General features: G+C 34.8%; 1 protein-coding gene across 6 annotated transcripts in view; it reads right to left on the bottom strand.

Moving 5' to 3' along the window:
- The window catches only part of USP25 (ubiquitin specific peptidase 25), a 138,707-nt gene that overhangs the window by 43,280 nt on the left and 70,607 nt on the right, over positions 1–24,820 (bottom strand). For all 6 annotated transcript variants that reach the window (XM_045785447.2, XM_045785449.2, XM_045785452.2 and 3 more), the window contains 9 exons: positions 22,164–22,237; positions 15,744–15,892; positions 10,066–10,193; positions 9,575–9,670; positions 8,135–8,293; positions 7,314–7,540; positions 4,143–4,213; positions 3,254–3,482; positions 1,427–1,627 (listed from right to left, as the gene is read on the bottom strand). In XM_045785447.2, coding sequence (XP_045641403.1) covers positions 1,427–1,627; positions 3,254–3,482; positions 4,143–4,213; positions 7,314–7,540; positions 8,135–8,293; positions 9,575–9,670; positions 10,066–10,193; positions 15,744–15,892; positions 22,164–22,237 — 1,334 coding nt within the window. The remainder of the gene's footprint in view (positions 1–1,426; positions 1,628–3,253; positions 3,483–4,142; positions 4,214–7,313; positions 7,541–8,134; positions 8,294–9,574; positions 9,671–10,065; positions 10,194–15,743; positions 15,893–22,163; positions 22,238–24,820) is intronic.

Raw genomic sequence — 24,820 nt, 5'->3', positions numbered from 1 at the left:
GAGTCATTTCCTATGGAAGTAGACAAAGTCACTATAAAGAAACTGCATTACTGTGAAACCACAGACCTTCATGTGGTCTACACGGTGGCTCCTAACATATGGAAAGAAACACGGTCCCGCATCATGGTAGAGCTTACCACACTACAAGGGTGGTATTCAGATATACTATATTGCATTTAAGTATCATAATATTGTATCTTTGTCAGTATAATACCATTATCTTGGTCTTCTAAAAATTCTGAATCAATGCCTTTTAACATCAAGATCAAGGACTCAACTAATCAATTTACATGAAAACAAGTTAACAAGTCTGGACAGATCTGTGTGTGCCTGCTTTATTCACAATACCATATTGCAGTACTATACATGAACTGAGAGAATAATTTCTTCTAAAGTTCAAATGATAACACTAAAATTCACCTAAGTAATGCTGTATGGGAACTGGTCTGTAAAAGATGAAATTAAACAAACACCTAAAATGCTTTCTTAAAAAATAAAAACAAAACACGCAGATGTTGCATAAAAAGGCCACTCAAAAAGATCCACTGAGAGTTACAAAAGAGACAAATGAGTTCAACAAAAACATCTGTGTTTTTCTCTTCTCATTCCTCCAACTACTACAGAAAAATAGCACTTTTTCACAGTAGAAAATATGTTGCCCTAAAATATATTGACAAGTCTGTGATGATGAAAGTAATCTTTAAAAAAAAAATCAGAAGCCTTTTATTTTCAATTTTGTTAGAACATGTTTATTTTTGTACTGTTTACTCTGAACATTTTATTAATTTCATCAGCTAATAACTTTAGAATATTTTTAAATATTTCTATTTTTATACATTGACCTTTGTTTGTTTTATGGGTCTATACATATTTTAACTTGGAATATATTAAATACTTAGTTTCAGCTTATTTTTTTAATTTTAAAAATTCTGAAAAAATCAAATAACTGCTCTACAATAATAGCATAATTACACAAAAATTACATAAAGTGTTATACAAAATATACAGATATACCAATAGTGCTATTTTGTTCAAATGGAAAATTAGTACTAAAGTTCACTCTCTTGATAGCTTTAGTGAAAAGATTTGGATAACTTGCTGGTTTTCATGGCTTTTCTAAGCTTCTGGCCAAGAAGGGTCAGGCCCAATCAAAATAGGCAGGATAGGGAGAGAAAGTTAGCAGAATCATCTAATTTAACTTGAAAAAGGTATATATGTATACAGCAGTGCCTGGCAAAGGGGTAAACTAAATTGTTACCTGTGGCAACTCAGAGGAGTGATGGAATTTCAGATGATTTTTACTGTCTTCTTCATACTTTAAAATAATTAAAAGTTCTTTTTTAAATGCACATATATTATTTTTATAATAAAATATCAATAATAAATATATTGATAATAAAACACAATTTAATCAAAATTTACTAACCTGTTGTTACAGAAGATTCTGACTCCCTCAATTTCTGAGATGCTAGAAGTTTTTCCTGCAAAGCCTTCTGGGCAAGTTGTGCATCCCATTCTTCTAGTTCTTTTTCAAATCGCTGGTTGTCTTCCTCAACAAAATCTCTTAAATCCGGTGGTAATGTTTCTATTCCAACAAGAGCCTGCCCGGTTTCTTTATTTAACTCCTCTGCAAATCATATTTCAAAAACTAATATAAAATTAAGAATTAAAGGAAAAATGCAAAGCTCAAAATAGGATGCATTTCAAATGGGATTTAAAGTATGAATTATTACCATTTAACAAATCAATATTCAAAATGAAAACTCAAATGTTTGGATAAGCAATGATGCAAATATTTGATAATCTATTATAGGAAATGTTCTCAGCTTTTTCTTTTTTAATCTCTAGATTAAGAGAGAAAAAAAATGGAACAGGATATAAAGCCAAAATCATTTGCTACTCAAACATTGACATAGTACTATATTTTCCATTGTAAGAAATACTAGATGTTTTATTATTCATGAAATCAAAAAATTACAAAATGAGAATGATAACTCATAACCTTATTAAACTCAAAACAGAACTAAAATTCTTTTTCATCCAAAGCAGTTAAGCATATCAATATACTTACAGGTATTTTGAAAACTAACCAATATAGCAAGATTTTCAAAAACATTACAGAAGTAGTATTTAAGAGAGTTACTGAACCCCTACTGCTCACATACAAAATACACTACGTAGCTTTCAGCCATAAGTGGACCACCTAGCTAGTGTTGCTGAATGTTTAAACACAAAAGGAAAGTTGATTTTTATCAGTTTCAACAAAACTTTATTAAATATTTTCTATATTCAAAACCTATATTAGAATGTAAGAAATAAAACGATTAAGACATAGTATGACATGGCCCCCGGCTTTGAGCAGATCAGAGAAAGCAGAAAAGACAAGTCAACATACAATTCCAACACACATAAGTGCGCCAGAGAGATACGCTATGACAACACAAGGAGAGATATTTTCTGGTAGAGGTCAGAAAAACCCTGGCAGAGCAGATGACACATGAATGGAATCTTGACAGATGAGCAGAAATTAGACAAAAGAGGAAAGAAATAAGAACATTACCTCAAAAAATAAAAAAACATAAAAACTAAAGATATAAATGTGTGAAATCATTTGGTGTGAAGAGAATACAACAAGAAGTTCAAATATCAGTAAAGTATATACAGTTTGAAATGGACAATGGGTATAAATGAAGCTTGAGAGACAGAGGCCAGAAAATGGAGGCGTTATATATTAGCTTAAGTGGCTTAAATAGGAGTCAGTGCATGATGCGATCCTTAAAGGGATTTTAGCGAGGAGAAATAGGTCAGATTTACATTTTATAACAGTTACTAGTTAACTTTGAATACAAAATATATTCCAATTGTCTACCCTGATTATACTACTCTTCAATAAGCCAACCATACTTTCTTTTGTTTTGTTTTTTTTTAAGATTTTATTTATTTATTTGACAGAGATAGAGATAGCCAGCGAGAGAGGGAACACAAGCAGGGGGAGTGGTGGGAGAGGAAGAAGCAGGCTCATAGTGGAGGAGCCTGATGTGGGGCTTGATCCCATAACTCCGGGATCACACCCTGAGCCAAAGGCAGACGCTTAACCGCTGTGCCACCCAGGCTCCCCAGCCAACCATACTTTCTAATGATACCCACACCCTCTGAGTCAATTACACTTAACTAATCACACCAGAGACTGGAGTCACCTAAAAGAGCTACTTATTTAAAAATATAGACTACCCTATATATTTCATGTTCTTACCTTTTATTAAGAATTGTGCCTTATCATTTATGTACATTAAACAGTATGCACTGGCATTTCTATAACCACCAAAAGAGTCCCTCACTAGCTCTTCCCATGATGACTTTGTCACTGCAATATCATTGTACTTCATCCACCTGTTTTCACGATGATCAAAAATATATGCCCAGTAGTGCCCGGCATTAGCTTGGCCTTCGTGAACTAAAACAGCATGTAAGCGATAAGGAACCTAAATATGAAAACAGAAGAGTTAAGCCACAGTTAAGTAGTCTATTAATACCACATTCCATGAAATCCATAAACTATCTGATTGAAGAATACCATATAGAAAACTGGCTGTGATTAAAATTTTGAAAAAAATTACACTATGAAATAAAAAGGGGAGAGATAAATAAGCTAATGACATGTAAACGAGGTGTATAAATAGGATGATTTTTGAAACTTTGAAAATGTATTTCTTTCAAATGAAGAACTTATGATGAATATTTTGTATATATCACGACTTGTCTAAACCTTCACAATTATAATTGATGACTGAATTAGCAATATGGCCTACATAATGTATACCAAAAGTTAACATGTAACTGAGTCCTATACTTTCACCATCTTAATATCCTTAAACAATCATATAATTTCTCCCATAAGATTTTTTGTAAACACTAAGACCTTCTGAAAATTTTTGCTAAGTTTTACTATAAAATAAAAAAAAAGAAACAATAAATATACTATGAGAATATAACTCAATGTGGGAAATATTAATATGGAATCTTTAAGATCAGCAATTTTATAACAAACATTAAGAAGAGTTAGCTTAATAATTAGGTTAATCATACAAATAAAAATATGTAAATAATTTTGACAGTACTTACCAACTCAAAATTTAACTTACTTGGATCATAGATTTGTCAGAGTACATTAGTTCAATTGTTCGATGGATTCTAGATATGCTTTCCTGCAAATCTAAGGATAGAAAATGTCATTTAAAATGATTAACCTCAAGTACGTCTCTAATAGACATAAGATAGGAACTAATGGTTTTCCTACCAATATGTTAGAGGAATAAGGAAAAATTCCTAAAAGTATTCTTACAAACATTACTATTTGGAGTCTTTAACAAAACGAAATATAGTTGTCCTTAATAAAAGATATATAGCACAAGTTCATAATTAAAAACCAAAACAAATACGGTTCACTTAAAAAATGTACCGAGTCTATAAAAGTGAACTTTATTCAAATCTGTAAAGGAAAGTTTCAATAAAAATGGAACATAAAGCCCCTTACATATTTACATAAAACAGGAAAACTACGGAATGAAATAAAATAACTTTGCCACAAACCCTCTCTCTATATATATATATGTCATTGAATAAAAAATCTACCACAATCACCAATGGAAATAATGTTGAAACTCCCATTACTTATTCCTTCTACTTCCAGTAGAAATCCATTCTACAAAATTATTTTGTATTTTGTATTACTATATTACCCATAACAATTAAAAAATTAGAGAAAACCTAAATACCTATTAATGGGGAAATGGTTTAATTATAGTATAACCTATACTATGAAGCTATGGGAAAGAATCAGGAAGAAACCATGAAAGACTACGAAAAAATATTAGTAACTTCAGAGTGGGGCAAGACCTTTTTCTGAGCCTGACAGAAAATCCAGTAACCGTAAAGGAAAAGATAAGACTCTCTCCCCAAACTTAAGAAAATCTACATTATAAAAACAAGGCAAAACCAACACCAAAAAAGTCAAGTGACAAAGACAATTAAGAAAATAATCTACAGCATACACTATAGGCAACAGGTTAATAACCATAACACCAAAGTTTCTATTGAGCAGTAAGAGAAAGATAAATGGTTCGATATAAAAAAAAATGGGTGAATGTCACAAACAAGAAATTTACAGAAAAACAGAATTTCACTCATAATCAAGGAAATGCAAATTAAGACACTAACATAATTAAGACACCAACATTTTTTTCAACATTCAGGCTACCAGAATTTAAAAAGTACCCAAGGCTAGGAAGGATTCTGGGAGACAGGCTCTTCCACACAGTTAGTGGGAATAAAAACTGGCTCAATGTTTTGGAGTGAAAATTTTAAAACAATTAAAATTTAAAATATACACACTCTGGACCAGAAATGATACTTTTAAGAATATATCCTACTCACAAAAGTGTGTCAATATGTATGTAGAGGGCCAGCACTATTTGCAGTGAGTATCAATATAGAAATTAAATAAATTACATCCTACTCAGATGTTGGAATATTATACAATAGTTTAAAAAATAATGCTAACAGCTAATAATAGGGATAAAAGAGAGGAAACAAATATTCCAAGGAAAATCTTACCCAATCCATTGTACTAGGTATTAAGGTCCAAACCCTTATTGGATGAATGTCTCTCAAGTTCCTCAAACTTAAAATGGCCAAAAGTGAACTCATCATATTCCTACTTCCTCTCCTGAGGTGGGGACCTGCTCACCCACCAGGCTGCCCTTTTCCAAAGTACATTCCATCTATCTATTCATACCAGCATGAAAAATTAAGGGAATCATCCCTAATTCCTCCCTTTCGCTCTCACCTCTTGTCAATGACCTACGTCCGTCAGTTATCTCCAAAGAGTAGATCATATCCCTTCATTTCTTTCCTCCCTCAATGCCACTACCTTGGTGTCAAAAGCTTCCTACCTTCCACCCTTCAGAATGTCATCTTATAAAAACAATCTGCCAAGTCCAGTAGAAAATTATTTAGTACCTAGTACAGTGTTCAGGAAACACAGTGTGCTCAATAAATGTTTACTAATGAATTCAAATGTAAAATATTCCCTTATATATGAAAAATACTCAGGGAAACATTTACAGCCATTAAGGCTAATTGTTAGTTGCCATCACGCCCTATATACGTTACACTGTATTATATTAGGACTGCTATTTACATATTGTCTATAATGAGTCAAGTTGGGCATCTAAAATCCAACAATCCATATTGTTTAAAATAATTCCAATCTTTTGGTATAAAAGAGTAGCTCCTAGATTTTTCTTTTTTCATAGAATAAAAGAAGGATAAAATTGGGTGACAATAATAGGATATTATATTTTGCCGTGTAAGGAAAAATTATAATAAAATCTACCATAAAATACATCACTTCATTTAAAAAAAGAAAAAGGACATTTTAGCAACAGTAAAGTAGCAAAGACATAATTTCAGAATAAAGGAGAGTTCCTTCCAAGAAAGGGCAGATGGCAACTTAACACCAACACATATACACACACACGCGTACTCTCATACTCCCAACAGAGCATTGTCCTTATTTTTCTTATTGTGCTACATGCCAGTTAAAACACATTACAGACTGGCACTGAGCTCATAGATCATATCAGGAAATCTCTGTTAGAGCAGATTTAAAATTAAAATTCACATTTCTGGGGCGCCTGGGTGGCTCAGTTGGTTAAGCATCTGCCTTTGGCTCCGGTCATGATCCCAGGGTCCTGGGATCCAGCCCGGTATTGGGCTCCCTGCTTGGCAGGGAGTCTACTTCTCCCTCTCCCTCTGCCCTTCCCCCCACTCATGCTCTCTCTTTCTCTCTCTCTCAAATAAATAAATAAAATCTTTTAAAAAATAAATATGATTCACATTTCTAATTCTTAAACGTAAAACAAAATTTTTATCACTTCAACTCATTACACAAACATTAGGGGAAGGACGTAATTGATAAATACATAATTTAATTGTATGAGGTTTCGCAAATGGAGTAGCTGTGAATACCAGTTTGATATAAATTTAGAGCACTAAACAAGAAAATCAGACCATCTGCTATGTCATTAATCAACTAAGTAGTCCAGAGGAAATCTGATGGTCCCTCTGAATCTGAAGTTAAGATCATAAAAAACAGGTAGTCAGGCTAGTTTCTCTTATAGAAAACATTTTCTAGGAAAAAAAATACGTGATAATATTTACATATGAAATCCAAAGGTGACTTTCCATCTCAATTTTAATATTATACATATCCATCTGAGGCGACAGTAGCTATGCTGTGAGAAGCTTCTTACCTCTGGTGTCATTTTCTATTTCTGTCCTCCAGCGATGTAAACAGCTTTCTAGCACAGAAAGTTCTTCTTCTGTTATGTGCCTTGGGGCTGGATGCATGGGCAAATCTGGAGGTATCCGAGACTGAGTGAATGGTTTATGTACTACTGATCTCGATGACACGGCAGCTATGGAGGCAGGGGATGTGCTTGGCAGTTCTGAAGAAGGGGCTCCCTGTTGTTCTGTTGCGCTGTATTTTTAAAGCATAAAATATTTATTATTTAACTTTCCAAGTTAAAGCTCTGGACAAAAATTGTGCCAAACACATAGCATTAAATTGGCATATAATTTCAAAAAGAAAAGACCTTTAAAAAAAGAGAGAGAGACATGTGGATTAATTTAATATCCAATGAGATTCTTAATATACAAGGAATATATTTATTATCAGGATGAAATTGTGGCTTTATAGAAGAAATGGCTTAATCGTTTCAATAAATCTTATGTGTACCGGAATTATATAATACTTACCAGCTTACATTACAGGAAAAACTAAGTTAACAGTATTTTCATGGATAAAAGGTGGAAGTATACCAAAAATAACATATAATTCTGAACAGAAAAAAATGTGATAAAAATTTCAATCCACAACCATAAAATCTACTGAAACAGTGAAATAAGAAAGCACCCAGAAGATATACAATCTTCTAAGTGAATCTAATGTTTTTAGAGTCCACTAAAATAAATCACAATGTGCATTTTATAAAACCTTCTTTAAAGGCATCAATTACATTACTATGTAATGTAAGTAACATAGCCGGCTGGCTCTTGAATCAGAACTTTTTACCTTGGTAATGTCTGTGGTGTGGAACCACTAGGTGGGGAACTAGCATCAATATCATCAACGGGAGATGTACAAACAGGTTTACTTGAAGCAAATTCCAACGCGTACTGTAGAACATCTACCAAGGGGAATCGTTTGGGACCGGAACCGTAGCTTAAATATCTGTTAACCATAAAATGTATAAATGCTTTTAGTTGTATATAAAGCACATCTGGTTGTTTTTAATAATTGTTATAAAACGTGATAAAAGCACTTTAATAAATCTTCCTCAACAATGCACTTAGTTTTGTTTTCAAATGAAGATGTTAAAACTGAAGATACATTCAAGAAATAACTTAAATATTCTCCAAATTAAGGAAAACAAAGTTCATTACAACTGAATGTGTCTGTATACTGCTGTAAATTTTAAGTGCTGCTCTAAGGTGTAACTCAATAGGAAAGTGAAAACTGACAGTTCCATTCCTGAGACTGATTTTATTTTTAGATCTGTCATCTGGTCTCATGATTAGGATGGTAACTAATATTATCCTCCTACATTTTACCTCTGATTAGTTTTTAATATGATTACTGATACCTTTTAGAAATAAAAATTATTGAAATATAATACATTATTTTTGTTTAAAACATTTGGAGCTTTTAATTTTCAAATTAATACTAAAATAAATACTAAAACAGATTAATCAGAGGTTGCAAACTGGGATCTCTCAAGCCACATTCCAGCCTGTAGACTTCTGTGTGAATTACAGAATATTTGTCTAGATTCCGGCGTCTTTTGGGAAGCTATCAAAAACAATGACCTATTCACACGTGGTACCACCCACTAGTGCAGATAAGCTCTCTAGGCTTCCCCTCGCCCACCAGCTTACACTTGACTTGCGTCCCTTCTTTGTAAAGTCTCCATGAGGCCCTAGTAGGCATATGAATTTGTATCTTCTGTATCAAGGAGAAAAACTCAGTCACCATTCATTTTAATGGAAATCTCAAGAGTGATGTTTAGTCTCATACAAGAAGAAACCTTAAAATTTAGATTAGTTTAACTTTTTTTTTTTTTAAAGGAATCTCTTCACCCAATGTGGGGTTCAAACTCACGACCCAGAGATCAATAGTCGCACGCTCTACTGACTGAGCCAGCCAGGTAGCCCTATTTTTGGATTTTTTTTAAGATTAGTTTAATTTCGTATCTATTTTCAGCACCATGAGCATTACCAGTGGACAATGAAAATATTTAATTTTAAACACTAAAATAATCACTAATGCCAACTACGAACTATCTTAGCTTCTAACAAAACTCAGAACTAAACTATTCACGCAAAATATGAATCCAGAGTCATTACTACTAGAATTATAAATCACCCAAAGCAAATTTAAAATGAAAGATTCCAGACAGTCACTAAAAATATCACTTCCTATAGTTAGCTCATAATTTCATAAAAGTTACAATACCTTTCTAATCTTTGTTGTAATACTGTGAGGTAATCTTTTAGTCTCTTGATTTCTTCCCTCTTAATTCTTGTTATTTCTCTGTTTCTGTGCATATATCTATCAGGAAAAAGAAAAATATCATTACCATTTTAAATATCATGGAAATAGATACAATATTAAGTCTAGCCAACACCACAAAAGATCAATTCATCTAAAATTTTAGAGTCAAATAGACAACACGAGAGAGTATTCCTTAAAATTCTTAACAACTGTAATACCAATACAAAAATTAATTTTTTAACTTCCTTATAACATTATTCCCAGTAACTACACTTTTCTAAATAGAAAGAGAACTTAATTTTCCTTGACAAACAGTATTAGACATATTGTGCATAAAGGTAAAGATTAATTCTAAAGAAATTAAGCAAAACCTTTCTCTAAACACAATAATAATTCTTTACTTGGTTACTAAACAGTTTCAAAACTAAGTCATGCTGTATACCAAACCATACCTGTCCAGATATAACACTTGAGGAAATTCTAATTTGTTGTGAATTTTTTCTGGTCTTCCCAATGCCTGATTGAATTCAAATCTTGACAATTCAAATGTTAACACAGGTGGTAGTTTGGTGAACCAATGCTGAAAGAAAATAGTAACAAAAACCCTTAATATCACCTTTTTGTTTTCTCCACTGCAGGGCTAGACACATGGTGTCAGCACTGGCATTTTTTTATGTATCATCACAATGCTGACGCCACAAGTACATGACTAGGTACACAATTTAGTTAAAGTCCAGCTTCCTCCCAAAAGTTTTCCACACCTCTTGGAAATTCCAAGGATGGGAATAATACCCAACCAGGAAAGAAAAAAAATCTTCTAACAACTCTCCTTATTCCACAATAATTTTTTACATTAAAATATCTAACCTAACGTGACAGACATTAGTTAAAATTATGGCTCAGCAGCTCAAATTTTCTGGCTTCTTCAATACTACATCACTATTACTAGCAGGAATGGTGCATATACTTATTAACCAACCACACTTCAAAACCCTTGACAACAAAACTTGTAGACACGGTACACACACACACACACACACGCACACACACATATATATATTTTTATAGCATAAATTATCACAATTCTTACTAAAATCTAGAAACTGATATTCCCTTGTTTTAAATTTAACTTTCCTCCTAGAATTCTAAGTAATTTAAGAAAAAGGTCTATTACTAACATGGAGTTTATACTAATGATAACTATACTTAAAATGTTTTTAAATGACTAGTGTTTAAAGAATTAAATGTCTCATTGCTATGAGTCAATTCCTCCACAAACTTGGCAACTGTTCAGTTAAGCATGCACTGTAACAAAACTACAACAGAGAATTATTTGCATAAAAAATATTTCACTTTTAAACAAACGTATTTTTAAAGAGAAATGAACAAAACTCATGAATCACCAAATACGGAAGTATAAAATAATGTAACAAATGTTTTTAAATGCTTATTATAAACCACATCATGTACTACTGTAAAAAGTAATTGCCATACACTACATTGTGTGTGATACTTTCAAGTGCCACAAAATGCCACCACACAAATATCAATTAGCTAAGAGTACATTAATTTAAATTCAAACATCCAAAAAAAGCAGTAATAGTGCACATTTGGCAAACTGGATTTGACTAAGCTCTTGCAAGTTGCTATTTTTCTCTAAATAAAGCTAATAAAAATGGTTATTCAAAATTATTTCTCCCTCCCAAAATGCTAAAGCCTACGCGAACTGAAATTTCCTGAGTTAGACTTGGTTTATCTTTAACCAAAAGCTGAAGTTTAAGAAATGTGTTTTATATGGCTATTAAAACTGAAGTTGACTAGAGAAAGTTATAAAAGATCTAGTATCAGAAGAATCTCTTAAGTCTTAAAATTTCTTGAGCAAAGTCTGCTTATTTATTTTGTTCTCACATGGCACTGGCAAGAATTTTACTTAATTCTAATATACACCTAAATTTACTATTAAGAATTAAAATATACTCCATACCTATCACAAAGGAAACTTTCGATGCCTTAGGATAATAGTCTCTACTATACTTTATGATACTAAAATAAGTAAGTAGGTTTCAAGAACTATCACTTTCATATTTTATTGCCGTATTTTAAATGTCACCATTAAAATTGAATAGTTACATACTTTAATTCATGGAAACCTACCATGGTCAATAGAAATAAAATCACCCAAATTGGGGGTATGCTTCTCGGTAGACCATGAAAAGTCCAGGAAATAACTTCCATACCTTAAGAAAGAATGTTCATAATAATTATGTAGTATGTCTCTGTTGTGAATGTATTTCCTTTAACAGCAGTGACAGTTTTTTCCTACAGGAGTGGAAGGATTTCACTTTCTTATGCTAAAGCTGATGGGGATAGAAGAGACAGCCGGACATTCCCTTAATTCATCTTGGAAAATATTATGGGTTTGTCTAGCTCTGTGATTTTAGGATTATAAGTATAGCAGTATATAACTAGAATTTTAAATATACAACGAGATGTTTTTCTTTCAAAATATTATTTTTCCATTCAATAAAAAACTATATTTGCTTCTCTAACTGGTATGCCATGCTGTGAGACACAGATCATTAAAGGTAAAAATAATGCTTATAGTTTCCATGTCTCTAACATTTTATTATTACTTATTATCATATTATATTATATAATGAACCTACAGAAGTAATAAATTAGGGCAGTTAGTGAATAAAAAACATAATCAACATGGGCAACAAAAGTGATCTTGAACTTATTTAACTTAGCAAAAATATTTTCAAGAGAGAATGTAGTCATCTTTATGAGTTGTAATAGCTGATTTTTTATTAATATATTTTAAGTTCCTTGCTTTTCTGAGATTACATGAATGCAGGAAGCAAGGGACAGAAAAATCAGACCTACCATTTCAAATTCCCACAGAACAGCAAACAAAACCAGGATATAAATCAAGCACAAGAAGCAAACTGCTCCTATCCCAACTCGAATAGTTTTTGTCATTTAACTGGGTTCACCCATTTACCCTTTCGCTCAAAAAAATAAATTTCCCATATAACATCTACATGTATCTAATATGGTACTACATGTAGGTACTGTTTCTCTACTTTAGTTTTTGAAGTTCCATAAAGTTTCTGTTAGCACTTTGACTATAACTTAGTACAACTTTGTGAAGGGAAATTTGGCAGTACTTATATTTTTAAATGAGTACGCCTGGTGACCGAAAAATTCCACTTCTGACTATCCTTCATTCCTAAGTTCTCAAGGGTATTTATAGAAAGACATTCCTTGAAATAATTCTTTGTCCAACTACTGTCTCAGAGAAGAATTAAGTAAATTTAATTTTAGAAATACAGGCTATGTGATACTATGCAGGTTTTAAAAAGAATGGTGTAGAGCCATATATACTGATGTGGAAGCATGCTCGTGATATACTGGTGAGTAAAAAATGCAAGTCACAGGACAGTATGAACAAATACAAACACTTATATGTACATAGCAATAGTCTAAAAGAAAATGTACAACACATTAGTAGTAGTGAATACCCACACGAGAAGTAAAGTATTTACTACTGGAAATTTTTTTGCTCCAATAGGCAATCAAAAAAAATCTCTGGGTTTCCTAGAAAGTTTGATTCATCTATAAATTGCATTCCATTTGGTTAAAATTTGTGATTTAGAAAAATATTTTGTAAGTGGTTATCTTACATATAATCATTTTTAATTTATTCAGTTGTCTCTTGGTATAGCATTCCAGAAATTTAAACTCTTACAGGCCACTGGATATTTTAACATGAGTGATTCAGGAGACTAGAGGTCTCCCTAAATTACTTAACCAGAGCTATTTCAGCAAAAGAGATGCTTCCTGTATCAAAGTAAAATCAATAACTTTTACGAAATAATAGTGTAAGAGATAAAAGGTGTTATCATCAGGGACTATGTCAATTTACAAACAAGCCTGAAATGTTACTCATTGGTGTTTATAGATACTTAAGAAGAAACAGAACAGTTATCCTGAAGGACATTAAGAAATAAGACCATAATTTAAGTACACTATTAAAAACTTTTAAGATAGTCTACTTTAGCCAGTAATAGTCTCTTAAACCAGGCTGAATTATTATTGAAACTATTGTGTCCTACAAATCTAGGCAACTGGTAATAAGAATACAGGTAACTGAATTGCTCTTATTAAGACCGCTTACAAACTGCTGAACTCAGAGACGGAGACAAACCACTATATCTGTTAGGTTGGATGTAAAAACCTAGACACAAAATATACATGCAACATAGGGCACTCAAAGTGAGAAGCCAAAGATAGAGGACAAACTAGAATTTTTTAAATAAATAATGATATTCAGATTCAATATAAGAAAACACATTTTTAAAAGCTGGGAATACGTAAGAAAGATTATTTACCAATTAATTACTAAATTATTTACCAATAAACCAATGTGTATTTCACTTACAAGCTACTGTGATAGTGTAAGGAGAGTGCCATCTCTCCTTTTCCTGCCCAAACCCATCATCCTTTTGTTTAAAAGAAAAGAAATCACACGTTAGGCAAGGGGTCTGCTTTCCTGTTCCATTATGGGGTCCTGAGAGAGTCCCAATCTTTAGTCCCAATCAATGAAATAAATAAGCTTAATTTAAATATTCTTAATTGGAGGTCTATCTGGGACTCACTGGTGGAGCTCTTAGGCCCACGTACCACATTCCTACCCTAGATTCTGATTTGACAGCTTTGAAGTATGGTCTAGGCATCTGCTGAGAATCACTGAAGTAGATGATCTATGAGGTAGAGAGAAAAACGATCTCAAATATTTTCTCTCTCTTTCCCGTTCTCTCCCCCCCTTAAAACAAAAAAAGGCCAGGAAAGAGTAAGTATTATTTATTTATTTTGGGGGGGAGGTGTATAAGGGAAGAGAAGGAAATGAGGATGAAGTTACAACAGGAAAGAGTTAATTCCATCTTTTTGGAAAAACACATATTCAGATAAAAGCAATTTCTTTTCAAAAACACAAGAATTCAGTCCGTGTTTAGAAAAACACAGAGGGGGGCGCCTGGGTGGCACAGCCGTTAAGCGTCTGCCTTCGGCTCAGGGCGTGATCCCGGCGTTATGGGATCGAACCCCACATCAGGCTCTTCCCCTATGAGCCTGCTTCTTCCTCTCCCACTCCCCCTGCTTGTGTTCCCTCTCTTGCTGGCTGTCTCTATCTCTGTCGAATAAATAAATAAAATCTTTGAAAAAAAAAAAAAAGAAAAACACAGAGGTATCATCACTTAACATTGATTAAGCACCCATTTGGGGATAAAGTCCCCAGAAACTTTTCTGATAACACTGAGACATTTCATTCATTCAGTCAATAAATACGTATTATGTAATTCTATTTGCAGTCACCGTACTATCCACTAGAAATATAACAGAGAATGACAAAGACGAAGATCTCTACCCTCATGCATGGAGCTTACAAGTAGACAACTATCAGCAACTGCTTAATGAGAACTGATTTTGGAGCAAATGATCTGTCCTCTGCCTTGCATTAGAGTAACACATAAGGATGAATATATGTATGGGTGGATGGGTATGCAGACGGGGCTAATGACAGGAATAAAGAGAGAGAGATGGGTGGCAAGACAGAGAGCAGTAGAAACAAATAAACAGGTTTATATTTTTCGAGTTTTATCTTTCTTGAGAAAGCAAGTTCTTCTATCTGCCCTTCATGCAATTACACAGCAATTTTACAAAAAAAATTTAAGGAATCTAGACAAATCCCAACACTATTTGATATAAGTAACATACGTCTATATAAAACCCCACCCTAATGTCAGTGCTTTTCTTTTTTACTTCCAGGACTAGCATGCTGCAGTGACTGGTACCTTCCCTAAAAAGTCTAAAGAGACTTAACAACAACAAAAAAAGAGGATTTTAACAGAAAATTTTAAGCTAAATTGTTACGTGAGAATTTAACATAGATTACAGACTTGTTTGTGTCGGTTTCCCAAATGTCTAAACTACCATAATTAAATCCAAACACATGCTCCGAGTATTCTCCCAGTTATTAGGCAGCTATGTAATTAGAGCTCTAAACTGTGCTTTACCGCACTGTAAGAAAGACCTGAGCAGAAAGGAATAATGAAGATGTTAAACTCACCTCTTGGCCTGATTTTCCTGAATTCTCTGAATGTAAGGACTCAATTTCTCCTTCAATCATAGCAGCTTCTAGGCACTCATGTAGATCTTTGAATCCATTGACCTGAAGCGGGTACTGACCAAACATTTCAGTATTTTCAAATTTTTTACCTATAGGTGAAGGGAAAGTTAATCATTACTCAATATGGCCTTTTAGTCACTAAAAATAAGTGTGTATATGAATTACCTCCTGAGCCTGAAAACCACCACTCTATGTTCCACAGGGTTACCACTGTCATTTTCTTGGTTTATACATGCACTACATGCACATTCACATCCAGCCGTAGGTATTAATTACACACCTGCATGTATGTAAGTAATCACATGTATGTGTGTGTGTATATATATTCTTTCAAAAAATACCTCCTAAGGACAAGATACTATGCTAAACATTGAGAATATGTATAGCAGTAAACAGAAGAGATATATATGGTCCCTGAGCTGAAGCAACTCTCAGCCTCTTTTGGAAGAAAAGCATTACATTACATGTACATTACATTATATGTACACTAACTGTACATATAATTATGAACAAAAAATTATTTATCCTTGTTAGTGTTATAAAATATGTGATGAGACAGTGCTGTGAGAGGGTATAAAAAGGAGCACTAACATAGTCTTTAGAGCAGGAGGGTAGAGCAGGGAAGACTTCCATAGCAAAATGACATTCACACTGAGACTTGAATGGTGAGTAGGAGTTAGCCAGGCCAGACTGTCAGGGTGCTGTGGAGAATTCTTGGCAAAGGAATAATACACACAAAGGCTTTAAGGATGCAAAGAACGTGGCCGGTTTGAAGAACTAAGGGGAGGACATTATAACTTAGGGGAGCAATGGAAGGATGACAATGAAGAATGAGGTAGGGAGTCAAAATCCAAAAAGTTGCCCTTAAGAATTTTTTCTCTGAGTATATTCTGTATATAACAAAGTCACTGAATAGTTAAACTTGAGAATAATAGGATCAGATTTATGTCTTTGAAACATCCTTATGGCTTCTGTGTTAAGTGGGTGATAGGAGATTATTATAGAATCCATCCAGAAATAAAGGTAGTGTGGAAGATGGAGTTAATAGTAAAAGTGTACAGGGGCGCCTGGGTGGCACAGCGGTTAAGCATCTGCCTTCTGCTCCGGGCGTGATCCCGGCGTTCTGGGATCGAGCCCCACATCAGGCTCCTCCGCTAGGAGCCTGCTTCTTCCTCTCCCACTCCCCCTGCTTGTGTTCCCTCTCTCGCTGGCTGTCTCTATCTCTGTCAAATAAATAAATAAAATCTTAAAAAAAAAATAGTAGAAGTGTACAAAAGGAGATGAAATTACACAGATAGACATTTATACGTATATGCAGAAGGAGTAAATATGATTGTCTGGTGGCTGGCTCACTGGCAGGATGGGGGGCAGAAGAATAAGGCAGATATCAAGAATGATACTTGATTTCTATCATCAACACCTGCCTTGAAAGGGGCTCCACTAAAAAAAGAGCAGAGATTTTTTTTTTCCTTTTGTTTTAAGGTAGTAGCAGCAATCATTGTTTTAGAATGGCCCGTGGGATTTCAAGTTGAGAAGAGAGCTGGATATGAGTTTGTAATTAAAATTAATCTTCTGGTCTGAAGCTATAAATGAGAGAATCTCTGGCTACTGACAGCAGTTAATCAAGGGAGTGAATGAGATTGCCAAGGGAACTGGCAGACAGGAAAAGGTAGGGGGTAGGAGCTTAGTCCCAGGCATCTCCCACCTTTAGGTAAAAGAAGAGGCTTTAACTACAACTTCTAAGAAGTACCCACAGAAGCAGGGCGGGGGGGGGGGGGGGGCGGGAAGAGAGACAATAAGGTGCCACAGAAGCCAGAGAAGTGTTTTTAAGGACAGAATATAGGAAAGAGGAAAAGGAAGAAAGAGTAAATAGCATGAATAGTTGATAAAGAGTTTAGTATGAGAACTGAGTGGGACCCGGCAGCCTTGAACACATGTTGGAAATTGATAACCTTAGAAAGATCCCTTTTAGAAGAGGCCTGGGGTCAGAAGCAAAAGTGGGATGGGTTGAATAAATGGGGATTTAGCAGGCAAAAACAAACTCCTCTATTGAAAGGGGCTTAACTGAATAAGATTAACTGAAAAAGACTGTGTGAAGGGAGTTCTTTTTTAAGATGTGAATTACCAAGACCATGTCTAAAAACTGATGAGGAAGACAGAAGGGGAAGCTGAAGATATAAGAAAAACGCAAGATAACGGAGTCAGGTCTGAGTGAAAGCATGGGGGGATGAGATTCTGAGGACATATAAACAATAGCCTCCTGATAGAAAACTGAATAATTCTGTATTATCTGGAGGGACAAATAAAAAGAATGCGGTAGAGGTAGGAATGGATCGAGGTTGTGGAGGCTGAAGCTCACATATTTGAGAAAGTTGTGTTTACGTACTATGATACAAAATTACAAACACAAAATTAGATTCAGGACCTTACACAGGACCTATGGCTAGATTTCACTAGCTTCATGGCAAATCCATAAAATCTGTGGGAAGGTTTTTCTCAGAGAATGAAGAGCCAGTGAAGTTAGAAGCAGAAAAGATAAAAATCATTATTGCAGAAAATGGGATAGAAGACAGTGATTTAACAAAACAAGTATGACTGCCAGTAGTGTTACAGGATTTGGACCAGTGAAGCTTAGTTATCTACTACAAATTCATGATCCATTTACAGTTAGCCCATCTGAGTGATTTTTCTACAGTAATATTGAGGTACTCGGTGCACAGAGAGAGAAGATGAATAGCTCAGTGGTGGTCAGAGAATAGTTACAGGGTGGGGGGGCGGGGGAAGGGGAGTGTTAGAGGTTTGTAAGAGTGGTCATAATGGGCAAAGAATAAAGAAAAGAAAAGGGCCAAGAGGAACAAAATGAAGGGGTCAATGGATTAGATGTTCTGGAAAAGTTGAGGAACTTTTGAAATGAGAGCACTTTAGTAAACAAACGAAAATCACCTCCAATTGAGAGTTGGTCTAAAAGAAAGCATTAGGAAAATATTTGTAAAAGTGATTAACAAAGAGCTTGAAAGCAAATCATTTTTACTGAAGCAAATACATAGTTCACCTGGAAATGTATTAAAACCACATTTATGTAGCACAATTGTTTGAAACAACTAATATCCAGTACAAGGACTTCAGCACTGATTGACTAACAAATTATTTCAATGAATCACTTTAAAGAATCAAATAACACGATTCGGGTCCTTTTCTGGTTCCACACAAATTTAAGGGCTGCTTGTTCCAGTTCTTTGAAAAATGTCATTGGTATTTTGATCTCGGGATGGCACTGAAAGTGTAGATTGCTCTGGGTGGCATAGACATTTTAACTATGTTTATTCTTCTGATCCATGAGCATGGAATGTTTTCCATCTTTTTGTGTCTTCTTCAGTGTCTTTAAACAGTGATCTGTAGTTTCTAGAATATAGATCCTTTACCTCTCTAAGTTAATTCCGAGATATCCTATGATTTTTGGTGCTATTGTAAATGGAATCGATTCCCTAATTTCTCTTTCTTCAGTCTCATTGTTCGTGTATAGAAATGCAACTGATTTCTGAGCATTGATTTTGTATCCTGCCACATTACTGAACTGTTCCATAAGTTCTAATAATTTGGGGGTGGAGTCTTTTGGGTTTTCCATATGGAGTATCATGTCATCTGCGAAGAGAGAGAGTTTCACTTCTTTGCTGATGTGAATACCTTTTATCCCTTTTTGTTGTCTGATTGCTGTTGCAAGGACTTCTAGTACTATGTTGAATAATAATGGCGAGGAAATATTGAAAAGGAAAAACAAAGCTGGGGGCATCACGTTGCCTGATTTCAAGCTATACTACAAAGCTGTGATCACAAAAATAGCATGGTACTGGCACAAAAACAGACACATAGACCAATGGAACAGAATAGAGACCCCAGAAATGGACCCTCGGCTCTATGGGCAACTAATCTTTGGCAAAGCAGGAAAAAACATCCAGTGGAAAAAAGACAGTCTCTTCAATAAATGGTGCTGGGATAATTGGACAGCTATATGCAAAAGAACGAAACTTGACCACTCTCTCACACCATACACAAAGATAAACTCCAAATGGATGAAAGACCTCGATGTGAGATAGGACTCCATCAAAATCATAGAGAACACAGGGTGTAACCTCTTCGACATCGGCCACAGCAACTTCTTTCATGACACATCTCCAAAGGCAAGAGAAACAAAAGAAAAACTGAACTTGTGGACTTCAGAAGATAAAAACCTTCTGCACAGCCAAGGAAACAGTCAAAAAAACTAAGAGGCAGCCCACAGAATGGGAGAAGATATTTGCAAATGACACTACAGATAAAAGTCTGGTATCCAAGATCTATAAAGAACTTCTCAAACTCAATACCCAAGAAACAAATAATCGAATCAAAAAATGGGCAGAAGATAGGAAGAGACACTTTTCCAATAAAGACGTACAAATTGCTAACAGACACATGAAAAAATGTTCAAAATCATTAGCCATCAGGGAAATTCAAATCAAAACAACCTTGAGATACCACCTTACACCAGTTAGAATGGCAAAAATTGACAAGGCAAGAAATAACAAATGTTGGAGAGGCTGTGGAGAAAGGGGATCCCTCTTACACTGTTGGTGGGAATGCAAGTTGGTACAGCCACTTTGGAAAACAGCATGAAGGTCCCTTAAAAAGTTAAAAATAGAGCTACCCTATGACCCAGCAATTGCACTACTGGGTATTTACTGCAAAGATACAGACGTAGTGAAGAGAAGGGCCATATGCACCCCAATGTTCATAGCAACATTATTCACAATAGCTAAATTGTGAAAGGAGCCAAGATGCCCTTCAACAGACGAATGGATAAAGATGTGGTCCATATATACAATGGAATATTACTCAGCCATCAGAAAGAATGATTATCCAACATTTGCAGCAACATGGACGGGACTGGAGGAGATTATGCTAAGTGAAATAAGTCAAGCAGAGAAAGACAATTACCATATGGTTTCACTCATTTGTGGAACATTAGAAATAGCAGGGAGATCGGTAGGAGAAGGAAGGGAAGAATGAAGGGGGGATAAAGAGAAGGGGGAATGAACCACGAGAGACTATGGACTCTGGGAAAAAAACTGAGGCCTTCAGACAGGAGGGGGTGGGGGGTTGGGATAGGCCGGTGATGGGTATTAAAGAGGGCACATATTGCATGGAGCCCTGGGTGTTATATGCAAACAATGAATCATGGAACACTACATCAAAAACTAAGGATGTACTGTATGGTGACTAACATAACATAATAAAAAAATTTTTAAAAAAATAATCAAGTAACACAAGTAGAAAGGGTATAAATACTGCATAGTCACCACCTGATTAGAGCTACTCTACTGCTTCGAATATATTGTTCTACTTCAAGTAAAAATCAGTATGACAGTATGGACACCCCAAACTGGAAAGGACATTATATAATGAATATTTAGTATTTGAGGCAAAAAAAGAAATGTACAAACACTTCAGTGTAACATTTTAAATGGCTGACTAAATCCTGAGTTGTTATCTGCCTTTTTCTGAATCCCAAACTCTAAAAGTTGTATTCAAACAAAACTTCATAGGAACCAATTACTTAAAATCCTGGAGGAAAACCAATTTTCCAAATTATATACTTCAGGTGATTTGGGTTAACTTTCCAAAAGCTGAAGCATTGGGCTATTTGGAAAATTTGTAAAGTTTTTCAAATGCTTCAGATTTTTTCAAAACTTCATGCTTTGGGATTTAGTAATTATTATTATTTGAAGTATACTTAATGAGTCAGTTCCCTTCCCTTATTAGGAAAATGAAAGAATAACTGGTCAGACCCAGATTTTAAGTAATAAGCATTTAGGATAGATGGAGTAGTATCACTCTCAAATGATTTTTTAAAAGATAAGAGTACGATTCTTTCTTGAAAACTAGAGCCTAAAGAATTTTATAATCACCTGGAAAGTGTAATACCTTCACCACACTAAATTGTTAAATGCAGCTTTCAACATTCATAGAGTTGAAACCCTCAAAAACAGTAACCATCATACCCAAACCAGTATTCAACTCCAACATTATTTTCCAAACCAATTGCCTCCTTAATCCCTATACCCCAACAATTCACAGAATCACAGAAGCTTTCTCAGGAAAGAACATCAGGATAACTATCAATTAGCATGTGATAATGTACCCTGTACCTTCCTTTTCATCACTCAATTCAATCTTTTCTTATAAATGATTAGTAGTAGCAATACAACAGGCTACTAGACAGAGTAAATCAAATTAAAATTAAAAACCATTCAACAAGGAGTCACTATCAAGACAAAAGCGATTAGATAATATCTCTTCAAATGTCACAAACATGTGTAACCATACCTTCAAGTACTCCCACAGCAAGGAATCTTCCATAGAACAACTCTACCATGGGGTTCTTTGGCTTCTCTTCATCCCTAAAGCACGGCAAAAAAAAAACATAAATGTGGTTATAATTTTTGGACTCGTAAGTAATAGAGCATTCAAAGAACATTAATACCTGCCAAGATGGTGACATTGATGTGGCTGTCACTCACTGACATTACCTTGGACAAGGCACTTACTACATTTACTCTTCCATGTTTTCACCTGTCAACTGAGGACAATAATAGCAACTGAACTCCAAGGGCTGCTGTAAGGGTTAAAATGAGCTGCTGCGTGGGACGACATTACAAGAGGACCTGACACAGTCTGTGTTCACGGAGTGAACTATTATTATTGTTCATTTCGACCTCACACTTTTAGTCTGGAGCAACAGATTATATTTGGACTTGCTAGGAAGAAAGAAAAGCCACTCTTAATCAGAGTAAATTTCCATAAAACTTTAACATGGCATTTCCCACATTTAAATAGGAGAGTGCAGACCATTCAAAAATAGCAGCTGTCACCAATGAAGGAGCAAAACTCCAGCTTTGACCCAAAGCAGCTCAGCAGCTAGTCCACCCTTCATGCTGCAGGCACGATTAGTCATTTGTGAATTTTCCAAATTCTTTAACATGCACATTATTTTTTTTTTCCTTTTTCGATTGAGGCAAACAGAAGTTAACAATTTTTGAACCTCTTCTTCTTTTTATGTTCTGTTCTCTGTGGTCTGAAAACAGTTTATCTTGGCATTACTACATAAAAGTGTGTGGTATCCACAACTGTGTACAGAATTTATCTTCATGAATTTTGTGTTTAAACCAGTAAAACTGATATAATGAATGAATGAATGAATCAACGAATGAATAAATAAATAAATAAATAAATAAATAAATAAATAAATAAATAAATAAATAAATGAAAGACATGCCTCTTTATAAATATAGTACATGCATCATCGTTTACTCCTTAAAACAACTGGTGGGAATTACTTCACTTTATCCTCACAACAATGCTCTGAGGTAGTGATAACTCAAAAAGATTTCTGGCCCTCTACTTCCAGTATGTGGTTAAGACGTACTTTCCCACTCACGCTGTATTTAAATTTTAAAAATTTGAATTGTGGTCAGATATACATAACACAAAATTTACCATCTACCCATTTTTAAATGGTTGGTGGGTAGGGTTAAGTATATTCATACTGTTGTGCAACCAATCTCCAGTCTTCTCATCTTGCAAAACTGAAACTCTACACTCACTGAACAACTCCACATTTCTCCCTCCCCCAGGCCCTGGCAACCACCATTCTTACTCACTGTTCCTTTGAGTTTTACAACTCTGGACACATCATGTAAGTGGCATACGGTTTGTCTTCTTTGTGACTGGCTTATTTTACTTAGCATCCATGGGGTAGCATGTGTCAGAATTTCCTTCTTTTTTAAGGATATTGCACTGTATGTATGCCACATTTTGTTTATCTATTCATCCATGGACATTGGGTGGTTTCCACCTTTTGGCTATCGTGAATAATGCTATGAACAGGGGTGTTCAAATATCTCTTTAAGACCCTGCTATCAATTCTTAATATATACCCAGCAGTGAAATTGTTGGAGCATATGGTCGATCTTTTTTTCAGCTGCATGAGGTATAAATGACAAAGTTTAAAGTATACAACATGATGATTTGATATACATATACATTGTGAAAGGATTCCCTCCAATAGCAATTCTATTTTTAATCTTTTGAGGAGCCACCATGATGTTTCCCAAAACAACTGCACCATTTCACATTCCCACAAATAGTGCACAAGGGTTCCAATGTCTTCACATCCTTGTCAACACCTGCAGTTTTCTGGGGTTTTTTGATAGTAGCCATCCTAATGGGTGTAAGGTGTTCCCACTCACTTAGAAGTTAGGCAGACCACATGACTTGCTTTGCCCAACAAAATGTGAGCAGAAGTGATGTGTGGTAGAAACTTTGAGAGCCAGTGTACTTTCATTGCCGTGGTAACCCCAGAAGTGGTGATGAGGGGAAGCGTCTGTCAGCCTGGGGCCCTGACTGAAAGAATGAGCAGAGCCCCTTGCTCACACGCACTGGACACATCATCTAACAATATAATATAAGCCTGCAAAGTCTTGGGGTTGTTGCCACTGGACTATCTAGCCCACGCTAACTGATAACAGATAGTACAATTACTTCTACTTCACTGAATATAAAGCTGTAGAGCAGGTTAAGTCACTTGTCCAAATTCACACAATTGGTCAGAAATCAAGCTGCAAAGTGAACTTAAATCTGACTCCAAAATCAATGTATCCTCTCCCACTACATATACTTAGTCTTTGGGCATTTTAACTCTATGGGAAAAATTTATTTCATACCTTATACATCTTATACTGTGAGAATAAAAAGGACTTGAGAATGACATGGGCTAGAAGAACGATCTAAAGATTCTCTCTTTTGATGTAAAATCTATGAATCTTTAGATATAAATATTAATGGGAATCTCCTTCCCATGGCCTCTTATTTTTATGTAGAAAATCAACATTCCATACTGCTAGACACATACCCCATGGAAAGAGGTTGGTGACTTTGCCAGAACGAACTAGATACGGAGTGGCTCTTCGAATTCTGAATTTTCT

This window comes from Ursus americanus, chromosome 4 (genome assembly GCF_024610735.1).
Source record: "Ursus americanus isolate L20-20 chromosome 4, mUrsAme1.1.p, whole genome shotgun sequence".
Classification (NCBI taxonomy): Eukaryota; Metazoa; Chordata; class Mammalia; order Carnivora; family Ursidae; genus Ursus; species Ursus americanus.
The sequence above is the reverse complement of the archived record's forward strand: the minus strand, read 5'-3'. Positions and strand labels throughout refer to the sequence as shown.